General features: G+C 40.2%; 1 protein-coding gene across 1 annotated transcript in view; it reads left to right on the top strand.

The window, feature by feature from the left end:
* The window catches only part of KCNU1 (potassium calcium-activated channel subfamily U member 1), a 119,353-nt gene that overhangs the window by 91,882 nt on the left and 5,314 nt on the right, over window positions 1–22,157 (top strand). Inside the window, exons 20-24 of the mRNA XM_074331502.1 lie at window positions 1,447–1,534; window positions 4,932–5,156; window positions 6,525–6,711; window positions 13,292–13,366; window positions 16,338–16,477. Of these exons, the coding sequence (XP_074187603.1) occupies window positions 1,447–1,534; window positions 4,932–5,156; window positions 6,525–6,711; window positions 13,292–13,366; window positions 16,338–16,477 (715 nt within the window). The remainder of the gene's footprint in view (window positions 1–1,446; window positions 1,535–4,931; window positions 5,157–6,524; window positions 6,712–13,291; window positions 13,367–16,337; window positions 16,478–22,157) is intronic.

The following is a 22,157-nucleotide window of genomic DNA, read 5'->3' as shown; positions in this document are numbered from 1 at the left end:
TTCTGCAGACTATCCCTAGATTTTCTTGACTTAAATAGGTCCTTTTGAACCGCATACTCTCTGTGATTCTAAAGAGTTTTGTAAAGTACAGCATAGACATTATAGTCAATAATGTCATAACAACTATGTACAGTACCAGGTGGGTACTAGACTAATCAGGGGGATCACCACATAAATTATATAAATGTCTAACCACTATGCTGTATACCTGAAACTAATATAAAATAATGTTGAATGTCAACTGTAACTGAAAAAATAAATAAATATTTTTTTAAAAAGTTTCTCTCTTCCCTAACAAGCAAATATGCATTCCTTAGGGTATGAGTGAGATTTTTCATAAGATCATCTAACCCTTGTGGTGACTGAATATATAATATGATAAGCGTTGTACCTAACAGCAGTGTGGAATGATCACATAGAGGGCTTTGCCAAGACTTACATCAAGATTAGAGAAAAGTCTAGTCAAATGTAGGCCAGTATAGAAGCTATAAAAATTGCAAAATTCATATAATCAGTAAAGATGTTTCAACAGAGACCCATAAGGAAAGATATCAAAAGGAGAGGGAGGAAAACAGACTAGGGAGAGAAATGCCACCCATGACTTTATCTCGCAGCCTTCTAAATTGTGTGTTGAGGTACACAAAACACCTCTTGTGATTTCTCCCAAGCAAGAGTAGCATCATGATAGGAGTAGCAAAATTAAGAGCAGAAATAACTACCTTCAAAGCACATATAATCTCAGGTAAAAGGACTGATGTGTTTGTTAAACACACAAAGATGCATACGCATGTGTGCACACACATGCACACACACAATCCTTGTGTGTTTTTTTTTTTTTTTTTAATTGGGCAATGTTGGGGAGCAGTGTGTTTTTCCAGGACCCATCAGCTCCAAGTCAAGTTGTTGTCTCTCAATCTAGTTGTGGAGGGCGCAGCTCAGCTCCAATTCTAGTCTCTCCGTTTTCAATCTTTAGTTGCAGTGGGCGCAGCCCATCATTCCATGCAGGAATTGATCCGGCAACCTTGTTGTTAAGAGCTCAGGTTCTAACCAACTGAGCCATCTGGCCGCCCCTCCAATAACTCAGCGGCAGCTCCTTGTGTTCAATCTAGTTGTGGAGGGCGAAGCTCACCGGCCCATGTAGGAATCAAACCGGCAACCCTATTGTTCAGATCTCACTCTCTAACCAACTGAGCCATCCGGCTGCCCCAATTCTCGTGGCTTTTGCCCAAAGTGTTCAGTATGTCTTCAGCTATGATACAATCTGGACATTAGCTCCTGGTGTCTTTCAGGCACAAATCTTTTTCCTGGAGTCTCACAGACCTGAGGTCATTCTCCTCATGTTATTCTTCACTTCAGGCTCGAAGCTCTAATGAATTTGATATCTTGGGTTTGTTACTCCAGAGCCCCAAATGTTCTCAGGCTAACTCTCCATTCTTTTCTACTTAGGCCTTTTCTCTATGAAGATTCTGACTGTCTTGATAGCAGTGGCATGTTTCACCGGTGTAAAGCAACCCCTTTGGACAAGGTGATTCTGGTAGGTGATCTTGCACCAAATCTTAAATAAAATAAAGTTTCTTTTAGGATAAATGATGCCCTTCACTAATCATAAGGACCTGCCATTTCTCTGTGTAATCTATAAATTTTGGAGGAAAACACACACCTCAACAGCCAGATGAATGGTTTGCAGGGTAACAGATGTGGCATTTGAAAAAGACTGTGTGGATAATATGCTGGTATTTAAAATAATTAGATCGGATTCTTCAACTACTTCTCCCCTCCTTTAACAGTTCAGCTGAGTCAGTTATTCCAAATAATGTTCTCCTGAAACTGTTGTTTTGCTAGAAAATCTAATTAATTTAAATGCACCAGGGAAACCTATTTACAAGAACTCTGCAGTCTTTCCTTTTTTTAAAGTAAATAAACATTTTTGTAATTTTTTTAAAGTTTTTTTTAAGTTTAATAGTTTTTCTTAAAGCTGGCTATAATTGTACTTAACACACTAGCCACGAATGTATCGCCTAGACGCTTTCTCCCTACAACATGGGTGAATCCTTATAGATATTAGAATCCTATCCCTATCTCTGTTCTCTCAAGGAGATAAACTAACTCAGCTCCCTAAAATGCCATCAACTAAGATGTAAAAAACCTTGTATATCCTAACCCAGGCTCTGATGCCTGCTTTCTGGATCCCCATGTATTCTCATTTTCCAGACTTAGAAACTCAAGTATGATCTCAGTGGTTTACCTTGTAAGCAATAGTTGGTAAACTAACTAGTAAAAGTGATAGATTGAATGTTGTGTGAACCTTATATAATTTTTTAAACTGTGACTAATTAACAGTTATGAATTTTTCTTGCTTTCCAAAAGTAGTTTAGTTCAATTATTTCTGTTAAATACACACACACACACACACACACACACACACACACAATCCTTGTGCCTCACTCAGTGCCAGTGTCCTGACAGAATATGTTTCAATTTTTGTAAAAGCATGATCAATAATTCAATCAGAAGCACAAAATTGCCAGAGCTGTTATGTCAACTAGAAAACTATTAAGGTTGCTGAAACTCACCATTTTAGCAATTATGTCCTATTTTAACCTGAGTGAAATAAACATCTGTTGAGCAGGCAGCCAAACATATTTTCAGTGGGAGGGAAATCTTTAGAAAGGTTGGGAAGTTGGTTGGAGACATCCAAGAGACCAAGAAATGGCAATAGCAGACATTTTATTATACCATATTTATTAAGCATGCAAACAGGTGTCTATGATAGGTCGCTCCTTTACGACACTCAATGTGGAATATAGTTCAGAACACCAACTGAGTCTTTTGATAAGTGTAGAAGGGCTTCTAGTTTAAGAATTACTAAGAATTTTGACACTTGTGACCCTGGAGGAGAAATGTCCAGATTGCAAAATTCAGGGAGGCTTTGAACTTAATTTAGTTTGCAGAAGGGTCAAGTGAAAGTGGTCAATTTAAGTTACTTTGAACAAATAGTGCACCCTCCCCTTCTCCCAAAAGCCACCATCTTTCTCAATTGGGAGACAGTTTTGAGTCACAGTTTCTTGGAGAAATTGCCTCTCTAGCTGTACCCATTAATGCACTCTGCCATGTATCTTGTTTCTAATTGTTTAGTTTTACTCAGAAGAGTAATTGTTGAACTTCAGGCACGTTGCATTAAATAGGGTTAGAGGCTTCATTATTCACGTTAAAACTAATCAGATTAGCTAGATAAGATTATTTAATAGATTTGGTTAAGATTCATATCACTCTCTAGGAAGGCTCACTAGACAAGTAACTTTATTTCCCCTCACAGGGTGATTCCCTTTGGAAAGAGTATTTCCTGGTATGTGCTAATTTGACAAACTAATTGTTCAGATGTCAGATGTTACTTACTTATCTTGTTAGATTTCATCAGCCTCTGTTTCATAGAAGCTTGTCGTTTAACCCAGCTAAGGACTGGCATAGGGAGAACGATATATCCATTTGAAATACTCTGAGTCTTTGTGTGCTCAGGGATGTAGAACATACCCATACATGATGCGCTTTCAGATACATTTAGCCTGTTCTGTACCAGATTCCAAGAGTGCTCCTTTGAAAATCTAAGAATTCAGTAAGACTCAGATTTGATTAATAGTTACTGAATAACAGTTAATGAATCAAATACTGTACTTTCAATATATTAGTTTCCACAACAGAATTAACTTCTCCTTGTGTTTAAACCATTTAAATTTAGAGAAGTTAGGCGTTAGAGAAGTTAACTACTTTATTCATAGGCATACAGCTAATGACAAAACCAGAATACAAAATCAGGTCTGACTCCAGGTCCAGTGCTCATTCTATTCCATCCCAGCTCCATGAGAGGAGACATTGACTCAGTCCCTGAAAGAAATCAGACAAATGCTTAAAACAAATTTCCTTTAGGAATATCATGCCTTTTTTTAAAAAGTTACTTGCTTTTACAAGTCTCTATGAAATTGGAAAAAAACTAATCTAAATATTCATATGTATATTGTTTTGTTTTCAACTTAGAGATATAGGGGAGATGTTAACAATTGGCAATACTGATAAATAGTATAAGACATATTCAGATGTTTGGGATCCAACGGAATTTTTATAACCAAATTTATTTTGTGCATGTTGCAAGATGAATTTTCTCAACTCTGGAAAGAGTCTATTGAATCAGTTAAATTTGTGTAAAAGCATGATTAATCATTTGATCAGAAGCACAAAATTGTCAGAGCTGTCATATCGACTAGGGGACTATGAGGATCGCTTACACTCACCATGCTAGCAATTGTGTCTTATTCCGAACTAAGAAAAATAGTTATTAAATATAAATATTAGGTTGAACCAGGTGAAATCACCAATATTCAACCATTTTTGACCCAACCATTTTTGACCTACCAAAAAGGTAATTTCATATGGTTCAAACTAATATGTATTTTTTTGTGTGTGAAAATCCCTGGAAACTACATGTGGTGCAACTTGATATAATTTTCAGGGCTCACTAGAAGACAGAAGTTTAGCATTGGAATTTGGAATGTTTCAGTTGGTTACTGAATCTTATTATAGCACTTACAAGGCTAAAACCATATAATGAAAATAAGGGATATTTTCCCCATTTGGTTCAATAATTTCATACCTAGTAGAATGATACTGATCTGAGTTTTAGTTGTGCTCCAAGCTAATAGAAAGCTGGAAAAAAAAAAAGTGAAATAAGGAGGAACTCCACAAAAAGACCAAAAATATAATTGCCCCACTGTGAATGAGTCCCATATTCTATGAGCAGTTTGCAAAATTCTGTTATCCTTATGAAAATATTCCTATGGATGTTCGTAGAAGAATTGGGGTGATGGGAAGGAGCTCTTTTTGAGGAACTCTCAGTTTATTTCTAAAAAATGACCAGATTCTGGCATGCTTATACTTAGACACGAACTGACAGGTCAAAACACAAGTTTCGGAACCACGTTGTAGCATGTATCTTTGGAGATGCCCAATCAACACTGATGGGGCTTCGGAATTTTGTAATGCCCTTGAGAGCCAGCAACTATACCCGGCAGGAGCTGAAGGACATCGTGTTCATCGGGTCTCTGGATTACCTGCAGAGAGAATGGCAATTTCTCCAGAATTTTCCCCAGATATACATTTTGCCCGTAAGTATCACGTACAGAATAGTGAATATTTATAATTATAAGAACACAAACAGTACCAGTATTTATAATAATAATGAAATAATAACTTGCAGTTATATGATGCCTACTGGTACCAGAAACTATTCTATACATTTTACATAGATAAACTCATTTAACTCTCAAAATACCCTCATAGTATAGATTTTAAGGATGTTGAACTTCAGGCACAGACAGAGTGAATAACTTGTCCAAGTTTGCACAGCAGGTAAGTAGCAGGACCAGGATTTAAATCCAGACATTATGCTCAGAAGCCACCATGTTTATGGGCTTTATATAAATAAGACTTACTCTGCATTTCTGAATCTGATTCTGACTTCATGGCTAAACCTAACGTGATACCAGCCAGCCTTTGTGCTCTAACTTTTTCATCTTTTCTGGAGGTACATCTTTTATGGAACACATAATGCCACGTAGTCCTTGATACCGTAGGTATATGGAAGGAAGGAATTAAGTTTACATGTCTGAAAAATGGATCCATTATGCGTATATGGCATTGTGATTGTAATTGTATTTGCTCTGAACCTTCATTGGTCTATATCCCATTATATGCCACCATTTCTCTGGATTAAAAAATATATACATAATGTGCAGTGTGAAATGCACTAAAACATTTGATTTTTTATGAAAGAATACTGGCAATATGTAAGGAATATTTTTTCAAATTTCAAAAATTCTTTCCCAAGAAGCAAATTTCATTTGCTTTTTTAAAAAGCCACCATAAGTTTCCCCTCACCACCCTTTTACTTTAGTTCAAAGAAGGGAAGAAAAGTAAATTACCAGAAGTCTCTAGATAAAGCTAATGTTAGGAATTACCAACATTTGAGTCTAAGCTACCTGAAGGCAGGGCCATATTTATCCCAATTTTTCCACCAAAGGACAGAAGCAACTGACACTCTGATAGTTAATTCAGAGAGCAGAAGCAGAGTCAGCTACAAATGAAATTGTGAGGATACAAAATTTGCCTTTAGATCCATAACTTCCCCTTTCTCTCATTTCCCCCCCCTCACCACTGTTTCCCTTCCTCTGCTTCTCTTCTCCCACTTGAGTCATCTATGTGGATTTAGGATCCCCCATGTCCACCCTCCATAGTCTCATCCAGACTTGTTCTCAGGAAAGGATCTGTAAAATATGATCACACTAAGATGTTAATGATTGATAAGGCTAAACGTGTCAGATATCAGGTAACTAAGTCTTAAAACCAAGTCATTTGGAAGCTGGAGAGGCTTTGGCTCAAAAATTGCATCCCCCACAAAGAGCCACTACCATGAGCCATGATAGAAAATCCGTCTATCTGAGAAGTCCCTCCTCTAGCTGGTTTTCTCTCATTAGGGATCTGCACTCTATTCTGGAGACCTCCGTGCAGTCAACATAGAGCATTGTTCCATGTGTGCTGTCTTATCCTCCCCATCCAAGTCATCAGGCAGCCAGACTCTGGTAGATACAGAGACCATCATGGCAACACTCAACATAGGATCACTACGGATAAGCTACTCTGCCTGGACACCCTCAGAGCCAGGTAAGAGCAACAACCTGACAGGAAAGGCTAGGGAGAATGGAATAAGGAAAGAGAAATACCTCCTCTCTGAAGTACCTTAGTCATGGGGAGGAGGAGAGGTTGGGCTAGATGTCCTCTAAGATCCCTTCTAACTCTGAGAATTCTGTAACTGAAGTAGTGGATGGTTTAGCCTTTGAGAATCCTAAGTCAACTGAAAAATAATATCCATCTTCGAAATGGAATACATGTAACACTTTTCCCATTTTAAGTAAAATCATAGAATTGTAACTGCTGTTGTTGCTAATCAAATATCAGTGAACATATCAATTGGCATATTATTATAATTAATAACAGGCATTATTATTATTATCAAGCAAATTCTTATTGGATCTTGTAGATGTTCAAGTTATTATTCTGAGTTTCATGGTTGAGAGAATGAAGTATAATTCTTTTTTATTCTTCAAGATGCTTTCAACATGTGAATTTTAGAAGATTATCACTAAGGTCCCTTCCAAGTTCTATAGACTGAAAATGTCACATTTCAACTTCAGATTGGAAAGAGATGGTGAGAAGCAGGGATTGCTGCAGGATGGACATCGTGTCTTTTCCTCCTTCATATTCCTCTCAGTGCCTAGCACAGTTACGGCCACTTAGTAGATACTTGACACATATTTATTGAATTGAAACAAATGAGCCAGTGAGCAGGACTCTTGAGTAGTTTCCATGTATTTTCTATACCCAAATGTGCTTGGATACATTCCCACTGTACAATTGTGGTTTCCTTTCTTCCCCAAAATGAAAAAAGGCTTATATGTTAGTCTATTTCTAAAAATTGACTATTAGCCACTCAACCAACTACTGAAGAATTTTCTGTATCTAAAGCAGATTTTCAATTCAAGAAAGAAAAATAAACCATGACTGGAGTCCCCTGGATCCAGCCATTTCCCTTGGGGATATTGATCCTTTGTGTCAAGATTAGGTCCTCTGTCCACAAACCCTGTTTCCCCGAAAATAAGACCTAGCCAGACAATCAGCTCTAATGCATCTTTTGGAACAAAAATTAATATAAGTCCCGGCAATATAATATAATATAATATAATATAATATAATATAATATAATATAAATGATATAATTAATATAATATAATACCGGGTCTTAATTTTTGCTCCAAAAGATGCATTAGAGCTGATTGTCCAGCTAGGTCTTATTTTCAGGGAAACAGGGTAGCTGCTGACCAGTTATTCCACTTTGCATGGAGCTTGGAGAGGTCAGATGTTGAAGGCATTACAAGGCTTTCATGATTATGGATGTGGGTAAAAATGTTCACGAGTTGAATTGGGAAACCAAAAGCACTCTCTCTGACTCCTAGACACTGTTGCTAGGCAGGAAAACACAAAGTTATTGGGACAAAAGAATAAACAAGTCATGTGTCTAATCTTTGGTAGGTGAACTGAGCCAGCTTTGTGACACACCCTCGCTGGGCAACCAAAGCCCACTCAGCACCCAGAGTTCTGGGGTTTTTTGCAAAGCAAAACTAATATCAGATCACTTCATGAATGTCAAGTGCATTGAAAATCCAGACTAAGGACATGTGAGCCAGACCTCTGCTGAGCAAATCTGAACATCCATAAAAATGCTGTTGTGTTCTGCACATAAATCCTTAGCTTAGCAATTAGGGTCACTCAGACTTACACAAGATCTGTGCGTGGTGTGTGTGTGTGAGTGTGGTGTGGAGAGGGGTACAGGGTGACTGTATGCTGTGTGCAGGTGTAGGTGTTGGGGTGTCTGTGTGCATCATGCTCGCAACTTCTGGTAATTGGCCAGGGATCTATTCTCTGTAAAGATAGTACCGTCAATATACAAATGAGAATGCCCACTCAATGAAAGCCTGGGATAAACTGACAACACCATAAACCACCTAGTTAATTATCTGGGTAACCTATCCTTCCTATTGTTATTATTTTTTAAATCTCACATCCTGTATAAGCTAGAAACATATCAACCTATGATTTTCATCCTGCTTTCCTTTGTATCCAGTGATTTTCATCCTTTCACTTATTTATTCAGTCAACAAAAATATATTGATTCTGTATTATGCGTCATGTACTCTGTTACAGGCAAGAAGGTTGCCCTTAAAGGAGCAGCTGACTGGATTGGTAGAAGGAGGTTGGGGAGAGAAAGGAAAAGGACTGGAAAGCAGGAAGAGAAAATGAAAGGGTGTCAAAATATCTGAATCGTCATGAAGCTTAAATAGGTTCTTTCCCTGAAGATAAAAGGGAAAATTTAGAGAAAAATGTATGTTGTAGGCCTTTCACCATTCCTTTTATGAATGTCATATCCACTTGTATGGTGGAGAAATATAGGTCCAGACGGGCTCCACTGAGCTACCTAAGCAAAGTCTGCATATCTGCTGCTATTGCATCAGGAAAGTCACATTTTGAGCCCATGTGAATAGCAAAGGACCATTACTCAGAAACCCCACCAATTACTCTGCCATCATAAGAATCTAGCTAGAGTTTATATACAGAAATCCCCAATCCTCAGAGAAGTCTCTTTGGTTCTCCTCACCACTTTTCCCACTTGCACGATACCTAAGAGGTGGAAATGGGGACACCCACCTCCAAAAGTTGACAGTATAGAGGATTGTGAAATTCTGCTAGTAGGTAAAAAATGTCTCCCCTGCTGAGATCAATATAAGACTAGCTGATAGGCAGTTTTCTTTCCCTTCCTCTAGCACAGTGGTTCTCAACCAGGGGTAGTTTTGCCTTGAGAGTTTATCTGAAAATGTCTGGACACAGTTTCTGTTGTCACAACTTGGGGGGATGCTATTGGCATATAGCAGGCAGAGGTCAGGATGCTAAACATCCTACAATGTACAGGGCAGTCCCAAACGATAAAAACAAAACAAAACAAAAAAAACTTTGAGGCCCAAAATGTGTGTAGCACTGAGATAAGAAATCTTGCCCTAGCATATCTGATGAGCCCTTTGTGGGATCAGTGGGCTTTTTCACATCTTCACAGTCATGATGACGCCCATCTATTATAGGACCACCAAGGCTGCTCCATACAGTGATGTTTCAGTGAATGTTGGGGGTGGGGAAACAGCACAGTGGGGGTTCTCTGAAGGATCCATAAGAATGCTGGGCCTCCTGGACTTCTCCATGTAAAACTTTAGGGTTTTCACTGATGCTTTAATTACTGCCCTGTCATGTCACAAGGAGAACAGGTTGGCAAACGTAGGTACTGAACTAAATAATCTGTGGCATAATCTAAACATATAATGGTAATTAAGTCTGACAACTTAATATGCTACTGAAATTTAAATGTACAGTAGTAATCTACAATTAAGCAATCTTTTGTAATAGCACCCTGTCAGCCTGGAAGATTTCAGGTATAATACTGTGTACTATTAGGTAACAAAAATATTGACATTAGTAAAATGTACCCAGGCTATGATCTGACACATTCAAATTAACCATTGCTCTACAAGAAAAGATAAAGTTAAGACAGAAATTCAGTTTCTGTCCTTCAGCCTGTGTCAGAAGCAAATATTCCAGCAGTCACTTCAGTTAATATGGACTTATCTGTATCCGATAAGAATATTTAACTCTGAAAGTCTGGCTATTCCAAACCCCTCTTTAGAGGGAACTGGAATTTAAAAAGTGGAGTTCAAAGGAAAATTTCCTCTCTGAGGGAAACTGAGCTCATTTTTAACTGAAAATGCCAGCCAAACATTGTGTATTTTAATCGGGCTACAAAGTAGCTCTGAAAAGGGCATGGGCTTTGAAGTTGATGCTGATTGGGGTATCAAAACCCATCCATACGCCATTTAATCTTGGGCAAGTTATGTAAACCCTGAGGCAGTTTCCTCATTTTCGAAGGTGATCTAACTATTCTGGATTCACAGATTTGTTATGACCCTGGTGTAATTCTTATCTCTCTACAGCTTCTACTGCTCAAGCAGCCAGAGGGATCTTTTACAAATATTTATCAGATCACGTCAGTTCCCTACTTTAAACCCTATAATGATAACTCATGACACTTATAGGTAAATCATGTAGGTTCTTGCAGGCCAGTAGGGAGTGTGCATTTTCTCCCATTTCATCCTGTTTATACTGATTCTTTCCCATCTTAAGTCCCTTAGCCCATTCCCTCTGCCTGGATGGGTTTTTCTCACCTCTCAGGACTCCATTCCAAGTCAGAGAAGCCTCTCTTCAAACCCTACCTGAAAATACCTCTCCACCTCAATCACTAGACCCTAAAAGTCTGCTTTGTTTTGCTTTGTTTTGTTTTTCAAAGTACTCATCACTATCTGAAAATATTTTGTACTGGTAACATGTTATGTAACTGGGGCAGAGGCTCTTCACAGTCCTAGCATGCATTAGCTACTCTTTTAATATTTGTAGAAGAAAGAAAGGAAGGAAGGATAGATTGATGTCAAGAAGGAAGAAAAGGAGCATAGAGCAGATAAAGCGTCTTGCACACTTCTGAGAATAAAGTAGGATCTCAGTTCCCCCAGGACTGCCTGCATTATAGAAATCCTAGAGACGTTTTAAAGGGAAAACAGTTTAACGTATCCAGATCTCCTCCTAAATAAGATTTACCAGTGAATTACGATATATGATCTCTAATCTTGATGTCAACCCTCCATTTTTTAAATTTTATTGAGGTAACTGGTTTATAACATTATATAAGTTTCAGGTGTTCAACATTATAATTCATTATCTGTATACACTATAGCATGCTCACCACCAAAAGTGTAGTTTACATTCCTCACCATACATTTAATCCCCTTTATCCGTTTTGCACTCTCCCACCCCCGACCCCTCTGGTAACCATCAATCTGGTATCTGTATCTGTGCCCTTGTGTTTGTTTTGTGTGTTCATTTGTTTCTTTTTGTTGTTGTTTGGGGTGTTTTTGTTTTGTTTTAGTTTGTTTTATATTCTATGTATGAGTGAAATCATATGACTGTTGTCCTTTTCCATCTGACTTACTTCACTTAGCCTACTACCCTCAAGGTCCAACCTTCCTCGGAAACAGCTGTGTGAACAAAGCTAGCCCTCTAAGCTTCCATTTCCTCACCTAAATTCCTAAGGTCACCACCAGCTCTATCTGTAAACCAAATGCATTGGGCTCTTACTGTGCAGTTTCAGTTTTTCCCCCCAAATTTATCTTGAAGCATGACTCAGAATTTTAGTGCTTCTCAGAAATAGCTCCAGTTCTACTTCCCATTAACAGGAAGTGGCTCTTTTACCGAATATTCCTTGGGGCGATGGAAGAGGTGGTAAATATTGCAGTACATCACAAAATCTCCTTTTGGATTTGTTCTTTTCCCCCATCCCACCGCCCTCCCTTTGTCTGTCTCTAGGCTGACTCACCTACCTGTTCACTCCATTCATTTCACATCTCAGTCTCCTCCCTACCATTTACCTGGCTCAGTAAACAGAGGGCGCTCTAAATATTTCACCCTCTTCCAAGGCAGCATGGAATTTTAATTGCAAGCAGAATTTTAACTTGCACAGTATTTTTTCCCTGTTACTAGCCTTCTCAGAAAAGTTAAGAAAGGTAACCAACAGTTTTAAAGCATAACTTCTGATGAATTGTGTTTGTTCCTTCCTTCCTTCCTTCCTTCCTTCCTTCCTTCCTTCCTTCCTTCCTTCCTTCCTTCCTTTCTTTCTGTTTTTTAACTGGATCCCAGCTTCCCATATCTCTCTTCCCTTTACTTTCTTTACATTTTCTACTTTAACTTGGACACCAAAACTCTGGTATCATGCTTGATTTTGAAACTCTTTGTAGTTCACTGCCTGATAAAGCTGTTTCAGGCCAGTGTTGTGTGTCGTCTCTCTTTTGGAGCCAAGGCTCACAGAGGTAAATGAATGGTCTTACCTCCTAATACAGGAGGGAAATCTGTCTATAAACTAAGCACAAAGGGCAAAGGCCCTAGTGACATCCCACCCCAGTTTTTAAGGAACTCTCAAGGCACTCACGGTTGGAATGGACCAACAAGAGATGGGAGGCAGACATTTCTGCTAATGAAGAAAGAGGACATACGTGGGTTAGCATCTCAGCCCAGAGAAGATCTCAAAGAGGCAGATAGCACCAGCATCCAGAAACCAGCTGCAATGTTATCAGATGCTGCCATGGAGCAGCACCACCTATGTATTCAGTTTCCTAGAAGTTCTATAAGCAAATGGGTGTGCTGAGGGCTACTGCCTGCCTGAACCATTACCCAGCGCTCCCACGCTGCGGACAGTCAGCATGTTTTACTTATCGTGTCAGTAGCAAGGACCTGTAGAGCTTTATCTTTTTTGTAATTCGTTGGAAGTGCCATTTAGAACACACACAGACACACACGCACACACACACACACACACACCATGTTCAAAAGGAGAACCTGAGGTTGCCCCAATTTCTTTTCTTTTTTTTTCTTTTTTTCCCCTAAATATTGTAAAGGATTTGGGATTTGGGTATGAGAGTAACTTTACTAACATAAAGCACCGAGTTATGTGGTGTGTGTCTATATCCTTGTCACGTTTTGCAAACCACTTTGTTTGCATTTATCAATCTCTTTTCTTCTTTGTTGTTGTCTGTGTCCACAGAGGGGATTTCACAGTACACTGGTGGATGTGGTGGGAAATCAAAATACCGAAGAATCCCCATCCTCACTGAACTCCGTAAGTTGTGTTTCAAGGACAAAATTCAAGGGAGACATCTATAATCCATAATTGATGTCTCAAGGTTCTTGTTCAAGTCCACAGTCAAAGGACTGAGGAAGCAGAAGGAGGCACAGAGAGTACAAAATGCCTGACTGGACAGTACCCTAGTGGTGACATCACCTAGCAGAGCCTGTTACATCTCTGCGTGCAGGAATAGCATCTGCCTTCTGTGCTCTTCCAGTTAGCCGGAGAGGGAGATCCCCACTGGCTCATCCTTATTCCGAGGGACTCTCCCGTGGGAGGCAACATGGACTTGATGGCTGCTAGAAAGGCTGGCCCTGTACCAGAGACATTAGGTCAGGCGCCTGCCTTTCCTGTAGTGATCCCAGGGCTAGCACTGGGGCAAGGCAAGTGAGGTGCCCAGGGTCCAGACGTCAAGGAGATGCTTGCTCTTGGGGTCCTTCAATTTTGCGTCCCAGGTGTCTCCCCATGTAATCTTATCCTGGACCTGAGTGGCACTATTCTAAAATGGAAATACTTTATGCTGAAATACCAGAATAAATTGTTATCTCTTACCAACGTCTTATGGAAAATGCACCTATATGAAACGTTCCTAGGTTTGAGAAGCTCTGAGAATAGAGAGCAGGGTAGGGAAGGTGCTGTGTGCATTGGGGATGCATTTGTGAGGCATTAGGGGACATACTGGGATATAACACTGATAATAATGATGAAAAAAGGGGAAGATCCCTAAGAGGGGAGCAGTTGCTTTAACAGAATGGACCAACTCAAAGATATCTCTGTGAAGCTGGTCTTATGCATGTGATTTGAGTGGATTCCATAGTATAGCAACATTCTTAATGGGTGTTTTCTGACCTAGACTATATAAGCTGAGTGAAACTTATACCAAACTAGATGAACACACCTCTTAGTTCCAGAAATGAAGCAGGGGCACAGAGAGGAATCAGTAGGTGACAGTACCACGTGATCTGGGAGTGACTGTACAGCAGGTAGAAAATAGTCTAGTTACCCTGGATCCTGGAGCAGCAGCTCTGCAAATTCAGCTTTGAAGATCTCAGATTGCTTGATCCTGGCCAGTGTCAGCCAGCCTATTTGTACCTATGTACCTTGAAACTGTTGGCTGCAGTTTTCATTTATAGTTTATTTTTACTTCTCTATCCTTTTGAACCGTCTTTAACCCTGAGGTGTATGTACACTAAGGACACTGATTAGAAGACTGTAATGGAAGAGTTAGAGTGGCTGGGACGGGGCCAGTCAGGGGCTCCCTGGCCCAGAGGTGCATCTGGTCACTCTTGAGGGACTCAGAGCTTTGTTTAGCTGAAGATTTCTGGCAGCAGAAGGCCCTTGTCAAATTAGCTTAACAAATCACCTGCCAGCTCACTGTTTTTTGTTCTTTGGCTGGAAAGGGTCACAATGACATGAGAGCTGCAGATCTGACTGCCAGCACTTTGGTACAGAATGTACAGTGGCCTGCAGGAAAATGGCTAGGAAAACTGAGGCCACTGGTTTAGGATGACACAGCAAGACCTGGACAAGGGCTCCTGGGATATGTGTGTGTGTGTTCGGGGTTGGTGATGCAAGGAGAGGAAATGATGTGTTCATAGGAAATGTGGTTTGATATTAGTCATACTTTGCTCATCTTTTATAAAAATATATAGTTCTTGGAAGAAGATTATTTACTAATACCAGCAGTACATCACTTCTGCCAAACTTACTAAGGAATAATTTAAAGAATTAGGGAGTAATCCAGTCTTAGTTAGGAATGTGTTTTGAGTTTGTGTCCAATAGATTTTGTTTTGATCTATAATGTGACTTTCAAGAACTGTAAAATGTCTAAGACTTTATGCTACTTGCAAACTAGCAAGTTAACCTGCCACAGTTTCATGGATGCTGGCAGAAGACACAAGACCACTAGGTCAGAGACAAAGAATAGTTTATTACTCACAGCAATGCTATAGCCAGAGTATCATCATTTCTGTGCTGGTTGCCACAGGATGACATGAAAAGGGCCAAGTGATACCTCTACCTACTGTGGATTACTTTATAGGAGAGGAACCAGAATCTCTTATAATGGGCAGTAAACATGATTTCTCTTTATTCCACTGAGAAATATCCTCTCTGTCTTCCAATGCTATTCTCTGTGCAAACATTTCTAAAGCAATAGTCTTAGAACCAAGCCAGACTGTACCTCTGCTGTCACTCCCACACATGACCAGTTGGGTTCACTTCAAAGCCTTCCTACAGGGGTCTGAGTTGCTGTCCTGGGCCAGTATAGGTATGCTAATGGATAATATGGCCACTACTACACTGGCCTCAGCATCTTTCTTTGACTCCTTGTTACTAAAACTGTAGTCCATGAATCAGCAGCATCAACAGCATCTGGAAGCTTGTTGGACATGTGGAATCTCAGGCCCCACCCTAGACACAGAGAATCAGAGTCTGTATTCTAACAAGCTCCCCCAGGCAATTCATATACACATTAGATTTTGAGAGGTACTGTTTTAACTCATTCTGGACCCAGACAATCTAGGACCACAAGTAAATACCAAGCCATCTATGGCACAGTCTTATTAAAAAGACTAACTGGGGTGATCACATATTCCTGTTTATGCCTATTGACCTAGTGCAGTTATTAAGAAATCTCCCTTTTACTTCCAAAAGTGTCCGGGTTTGAAAGATACATTACATAAGGGTGACAATCAGGACACTTGCATGGAGAAACTGAACCTGAAGTACAAAGGTGTCCCCTTGATGATGAAGGTATCTGAGAGGGATATACATCCTTAAGGAATGAAGAAAATACTTGGGAAGAAGAAAAATGTACTGAAGTAGTGGCAGCTCCCACATTGACCCCAAAGTAGGCATAAAATCCTTTGATCAAGTGGTCGCCCCATTCTCTGCCTTGTGTGGCAGTTCCCATATTCTTAACCTTGCCTGCCTGTCTTTCCTGTTTGCCCCTTTTGTCTTGCAGAAAATCCTTCCAACATCCACTTTATTGAACAGCTTGGTGGAATGGAAGGGCATCTCTCAGGAACAAGCCTGCATCTCAGCACTTCCTTTTCCACAGGCGCTGTCTTTTCTGGCAGTTTCTTGGATTCCCTCCTGGCCACAGTAAGTGCAGCTCAGCTGAGGAGCCTCCAGGACCAAGCCCTTAGGAGAGGGGAGAGCGGATGGCTGAGGGCGTGGGTAGATGATGCTAATGTCTCACAATTCCAAATTCTCTTTGATTTTTTCAAAAAAGCTTGTTCACGTACAATATTTCATCTTTGCTCACCACTACCTGACAAAGGCAGCCAAATCTTCACATTTTCAAAATTAAATACTTAAGAGCTGGAACATTTGATACCAGGGGGATTGAGCAGGTAAGCTGCTGAGTACCTGCCTTTCCGCTTCAAGTGCATCTCAGCAGACCTGGCCCTTTGGTATCAGAGCTTAGGAGATACTATTTTCTCTTCTCTCTCAAATATCCCCAAAAGCTTACACAGAAATCAGCCATAAAGAGACAGGGAGTTCAAGGAAAAAGCTTTGGCCTTTGGTGGTGTGAGTTTTGTTCATAGCTAAGTCAAGTCTCCCCCCGCATTGCCCTCCCTTGGGGTGGATTTTTGACTCTGGTTGTTTTTCAGCTCTCAGCCCCTCTTGGCCACTGAGTAGATCTCTTGTATCAATTATAGGATTTCTATAAGTAGAATGAATTCATTGTACAAATACCTACCAAACAGCTACTCTTCTGGGTGCTGGGGACACAGCAGAGATGAAACAGACAAAAGTCTTTACCCATGTGGAGCTCATGCTAATGGAAGAAATTGACATACACATGATAAATAAGGAAGGATATGTCAGATAAGGTATGTCAGATAGATATAGGGGCTAAGATGATGTGACGTAGGAAATGTAGGGTTTGGGGAAGCAGTTGCAGGTTTCAATAGCGTTGCCAGGGAAGACAGCACTGGGAAGGTGGCACACACATCGAGTCTGGAGGAGGGGAGAGTGCAGGCCATTGTGACCTTTGGGGAAGAAACTCTCCATGCAGAGGGGAGAAGGGCCAGGGCAGTGAGGTAGGATCTGTCCTGGTGTGTTCAAGGAACTTTACTAAAACTCACAAAATCTGCATGTGTGAATGGCCGCAAGAACTCCTCCAAAGGAAATCCTTGTAACCCACTGCCTCACAGACTGCTCCTGCCGGCATTTTCCAAAGAAAGGGCTGCACAATGACTAAAGATCTTTATACAGATGCTTAAATGCACAGGGCTCTGAGCACAATGTGACAGACTTGCTGCCTCCTGGAATTCCATGTAGAAGAGACATCATTCCTGAATTGTATGTGTGCCTCAAAAGTGCAGTTTGCACTTTTAGGGGAGTGTGGCTGGGGCACATACATCCCCCTCGTGGCATCAGTCCCTTTTGGTACTGAGGAAATTAAGTTGCCCTGGGCTCTGCCCCTACTAAGCCTTAGAGGAGAATGGGTCCCATAAATCCCATAGGGTTCTCAGAGAATGATGCATCGATGATAGTTTAACAAGCTGGGAGACTGAATTTCCTAAAGGGTTAAGCAGCATTTAGCCAGGGAGAGATGTACTGAAGGGGATCCTTTTCTGGGAAGGTGGCTCTGTCGTGGAAAGGGTTTTGAAACATTGTCATTGATACGTCAATTACCTTGCCTATAATTAATGACTCCTGTGTCAGGCAGGAGGTGACTTTTGATGAACTGGACCTGTCTACAGGAAACATTTTTGATGACTTTAAGTCCCAGTTCTCGTCAGAGATTTCCTAGATGGCAGGCAGCTTTGTGCCTTAAATTAAATTTGAGCTGTAATGAAACTCCACTGGCCCACAGGCAGGAACAGAGTCACAGATTCTGCTTAGAGTTGGTGGGAAGAGCAGAATGGGCAGAGAAGGGCTGAAACAAATGAATACGTAATAAGCTGAGGAAACATGAGCTTGCTAATAGAGTCAGCACCTGGCCTTCTCATTGCTCACCACACTATTTTTCCAATGCATTGATATTGAAGTTCTGCTGAGAGGAGCCATATCCCAGAGTGCTCCAGGGTTGCTGAGGAGCCAGGCAGGGAGAATGAGACCAGGATGCACCCACCATGCTCACCTACATCTTCCCACCTGTCGGGACAACTCTACTCTCATCTGTGTCGTGTAGGAGGTTCCTGTGTAAGATTTGATTTGGAGAAGGATTTCTGCTGTTAAGACTTTGAAAATCACTCCCAAGAGGTTAGACTGTATGACAAACAGAGAGACATAAAATAGAAGAACCAGAATCCTGTTCTCCTCTTTTCCGAGACAGGTTTCCAGTTTCTGGTCAGGAGTCCTGTACGGGAGACAGCTGACAGCCATTCTGCCCCATTTTACATGTCCTTTCTGTCCCACAATTTCCCCTCACCAAAGAACAGCTTCCTGCTTTGGCTCTTCCCTCCTGCTGCCCAACTCAAAGCATCAAGAGGTGTGTTTGCAGTGCTGCACAGTCAGAGGTTATAATTCGATTAAAGTGTTTGTTTCCCTGACGCCCATACTATACAGTAAGGCAAGGCTCAAATTCAGATAGATTCAGAACAGACTCCCTCAGCGAAAAGATGGCTAACACCTCAGCAGTTTCTGAAACAAGATGAGATCACCAGTCTATTGACTCCAGTCTTGGTGGACTGTATCCCCAACCTAATACTGAAGGGGCCTCTTCCTTCTCACGAGTACTCAGAAAACTTAACAGTGCATCTCCACCTTTTGCTCCTAGTCGCCTTTAAGAAACACAAAGGAGAATGAACATGCAAGCCCTGAGAATAAAACAAACTCTGAATAAGCTGGTGTGAACTTGCCACTGCTCAGAAATGCTGAAGTTTTATTTCAGATTTTCATGCAGTTTTTTTTTTCCTTCCTTCCCGATATGCCTGTGATTTTCTTTCAACATAAAATAAAAGATTTCCCCTCCAAATCTCCTGATTCGTTTGATACTATGGCTTCAAGTATCTCCTAGTATACTACTGTAAACTCCTGCCCCAATTGGAGAAACATGCCTGTAAGGAATAATTCAGATTCACTTTTAATCTTCTCTCAGTTCAGTGCTATAAAAATTAAAATATGGAGAGGCACTCAGACCCATAAGCAGGATTCCCATAGAGCTTTACAATAATAGAACTTCAGGACTGGGCATGAATTACAGAGCATTTTCCTTTATAAGGAAAGTGAGGCCCACAGAAGTTACATGACTTTCTCAAGGTTACTCTTCGGGTTCGTTGCAGTTTTCCTATCATATAGTCTTAGTCTCAATTAGAAGAATTTCTCAAAGAATGTTTGGTCATAAGGCCTTTTGAGATTCTCAGAATAATAATCAGCAAGTGGATAAAATGTTAGTATCCATGTTATTAATTAATATTCTAAGTTATAAGAGAGACCTCAAGCTTCATTGTCACTATGTAACAGTTAAAACTCTTTGGGCTGCAACATTTTCTGACATTGGAAGTCTAAATCCTAGTCAATCGGATTACATTTCAATTTAGGTATTTCCTTGAGAAAGAAAAAAGAAAAAAAAGGAGGAAAGAAGGAAATAGGGAGGGAAGGAGGGAGGGAAAGAAGGGAGGGAGGGAGGGAAGGAGGGAGAAGAGAAAAAAGAGACCAATAAGGCCAATACCATAGAACCCCAAATGATAAAAATATGAGGTGAGCCCACAGAGTAAGGATGACATGTAAATCCCATTATTTTCCCCAATATAGAATTGCAGTCCTTTTGATGTCAAAACTGAGGGAATGATATATTCAAAAGCTAAGCCTCTGTCAGTTAAATATGTAAAGTACATGTTTCCTTAGTGCGTTTGACACCAGGATAACCCTAGAATTTACTCCTTTTCTTTAATCAGTGGTGAATTATTCTAACAGCATTGTTTGATCACTCTACACGATGGCCACTTGTTTTTAAACGGATTGTGGCTCAACCTAGATGTATGTCCTCTGTTCCCTCCTGGATTTCAGGGAGCTGATTCCATAAGCACACTTTGAGTGGTAGTGGGAGGGAACAGAGGAGCAATTTAAGGAGGAGGCCATCACTCAGGGTGGAGGAGGCATTTGAAGTCATCTTCTAACCTGAAAAATACTATGAAAGTTATATAGATTGTGTTATTTCCTAGGTCACCTTGTCCCAATGGCCTCTATGTTTTACTAGCAACATGTTGTTCATTTCTTAAAAATCAACTTTCATTTGCAGTCAGTATTCTTACAGCTTTTGAACAGTGCCTTGTTCAGTGCACTCTGAGGGCAGGGATGTTAAGTTGACATAGTGCATCCTTTCTGCAAGAGCACATAACTTAAAGTGTTGCTCAGAGTAGGACCTGAGGACTACCAATGTCAGAACCACCAAATATGACCTTTAAATTCTGATTCCCACTCCTGTCCATAAATTCTGATCCAGTAGATCTGGGATCCCAGAAATCTGCACTCATGAGTATCACTCCTGGTGATCCAGATACACGAGAGCCAGTGTTGAAGAGAACAGAATTCAGTAATGTGTGCTGTGTATCGCGTTTCATCCGGCAAACAATGTTTAGAGATAGTTAGGTATCATTATATCAGCCTTAAAGAGTATAAGACTGTTGCTGAGAGAGAACACATGAATCATCCAAAGGTATGCAGCAAGGCCGTGCCAGTCCAAGACTTGAACTCAGGTGTGTTTCAGACAAACTACTAAACAGAATAAAAGTCAGTGGCCGTGGGATCACAAAGAAAGGAAAACTTCATTCTGAGGAGGAGGCCGGCACAGAGCTTACCAAGCTGATGAGAGAGGAACCAGATGTTCTAAAGTAAAGGCATAAAAGAGCAAATGTATAGTTTGAGCAACTACACATACCATTGTGTACTGGAGGGACCATTCCTGGAGGAGATGAGCTTGCTTTTACAGCAGAGATATGACACCGAACGTTTCAGGAGGTGGACGGCATGATGTGATTTGTTTCTAGGGAATCTCTCTGGAAGCATTTTACATAATGAGTTGCAAATGAGAAGAAAAACAAGGAAGAGTAGTAAAAAGGTCCCCATCATAACCCAGGCTTTAGAAGATAAGTCCCTGAATTTGGGAGTAGAGAAAGTAAATGTTAAATGTTTTACAAAAATAACAACTGAAGTCATTCCTATTACTTATAATAAAAAACATTATTGACTTTTATATAGGTAATATATAAATGTATGGATGCTCATTTCTACTGGACTCAAACTCTAACAGATGACAAAGGGTAGAAAATTTAACACATTATATATTCAGTAGGTTTGAGAAAATCTAATGGGTAATATATTACACTGTTATTTATATGCCTGGCAATGCCTAGTCTGTACTGAATGAGGTAAGAATCCTTTGGAAAAGGAGTTTCAGAACATGACTAGGGTTATGCAGACTCGAAATAGTCTCCAAATCAGAAATTGGCGCACATGTCCTCCTTTGGTTTCATTTTGATGCCAAAGATTCTAAAATTCCATTCATTTATTCAATAATTATAATCTGTGAAGTACAGGATAAGACTGATGGGAGATCTAAATATTAATATGACCTAAATCCATATTTGTCCTCAAGTAGGTCACAATCAAAAGGAAAATAAGTAGATTCATAACCAGAAGATTCAAGTATAGATGACAATATCAGTAGTCCCCTCAAGAAAAATCTACAGAAATCTCATCAAATACATATTTTCAAATGTATGTTGAAGATTACTAGGATTTCTGTGGCCTGATGTCTTCTTCTGGTCAGTTTTGGAAGAGAGGACTTCTTTGGTGGCAGTATAATTACCCAGTTTTTTTCTTCTGT

The sequence above is a fragment of the Rhinolophus sinicus genome, linkage group LG04 (genome assembly GCF_036562045.2).
Source record: "Rhinolophus sinicus isolate RSC01 linkage group LG04, ASM3656204v1, whole genome shotgun sequence".
Lineage (NCBI taxonomy): Eukaryota > Metazoa > Chordata > Mammalia > Chiroptera > Rhinolophidae > Rhinolophus > Rhinolophus sinicus.
Note: the sequence above shows the minus strand (reverse complement) of the source record. Positions and strands in the feature narration are given on the sequence as shown.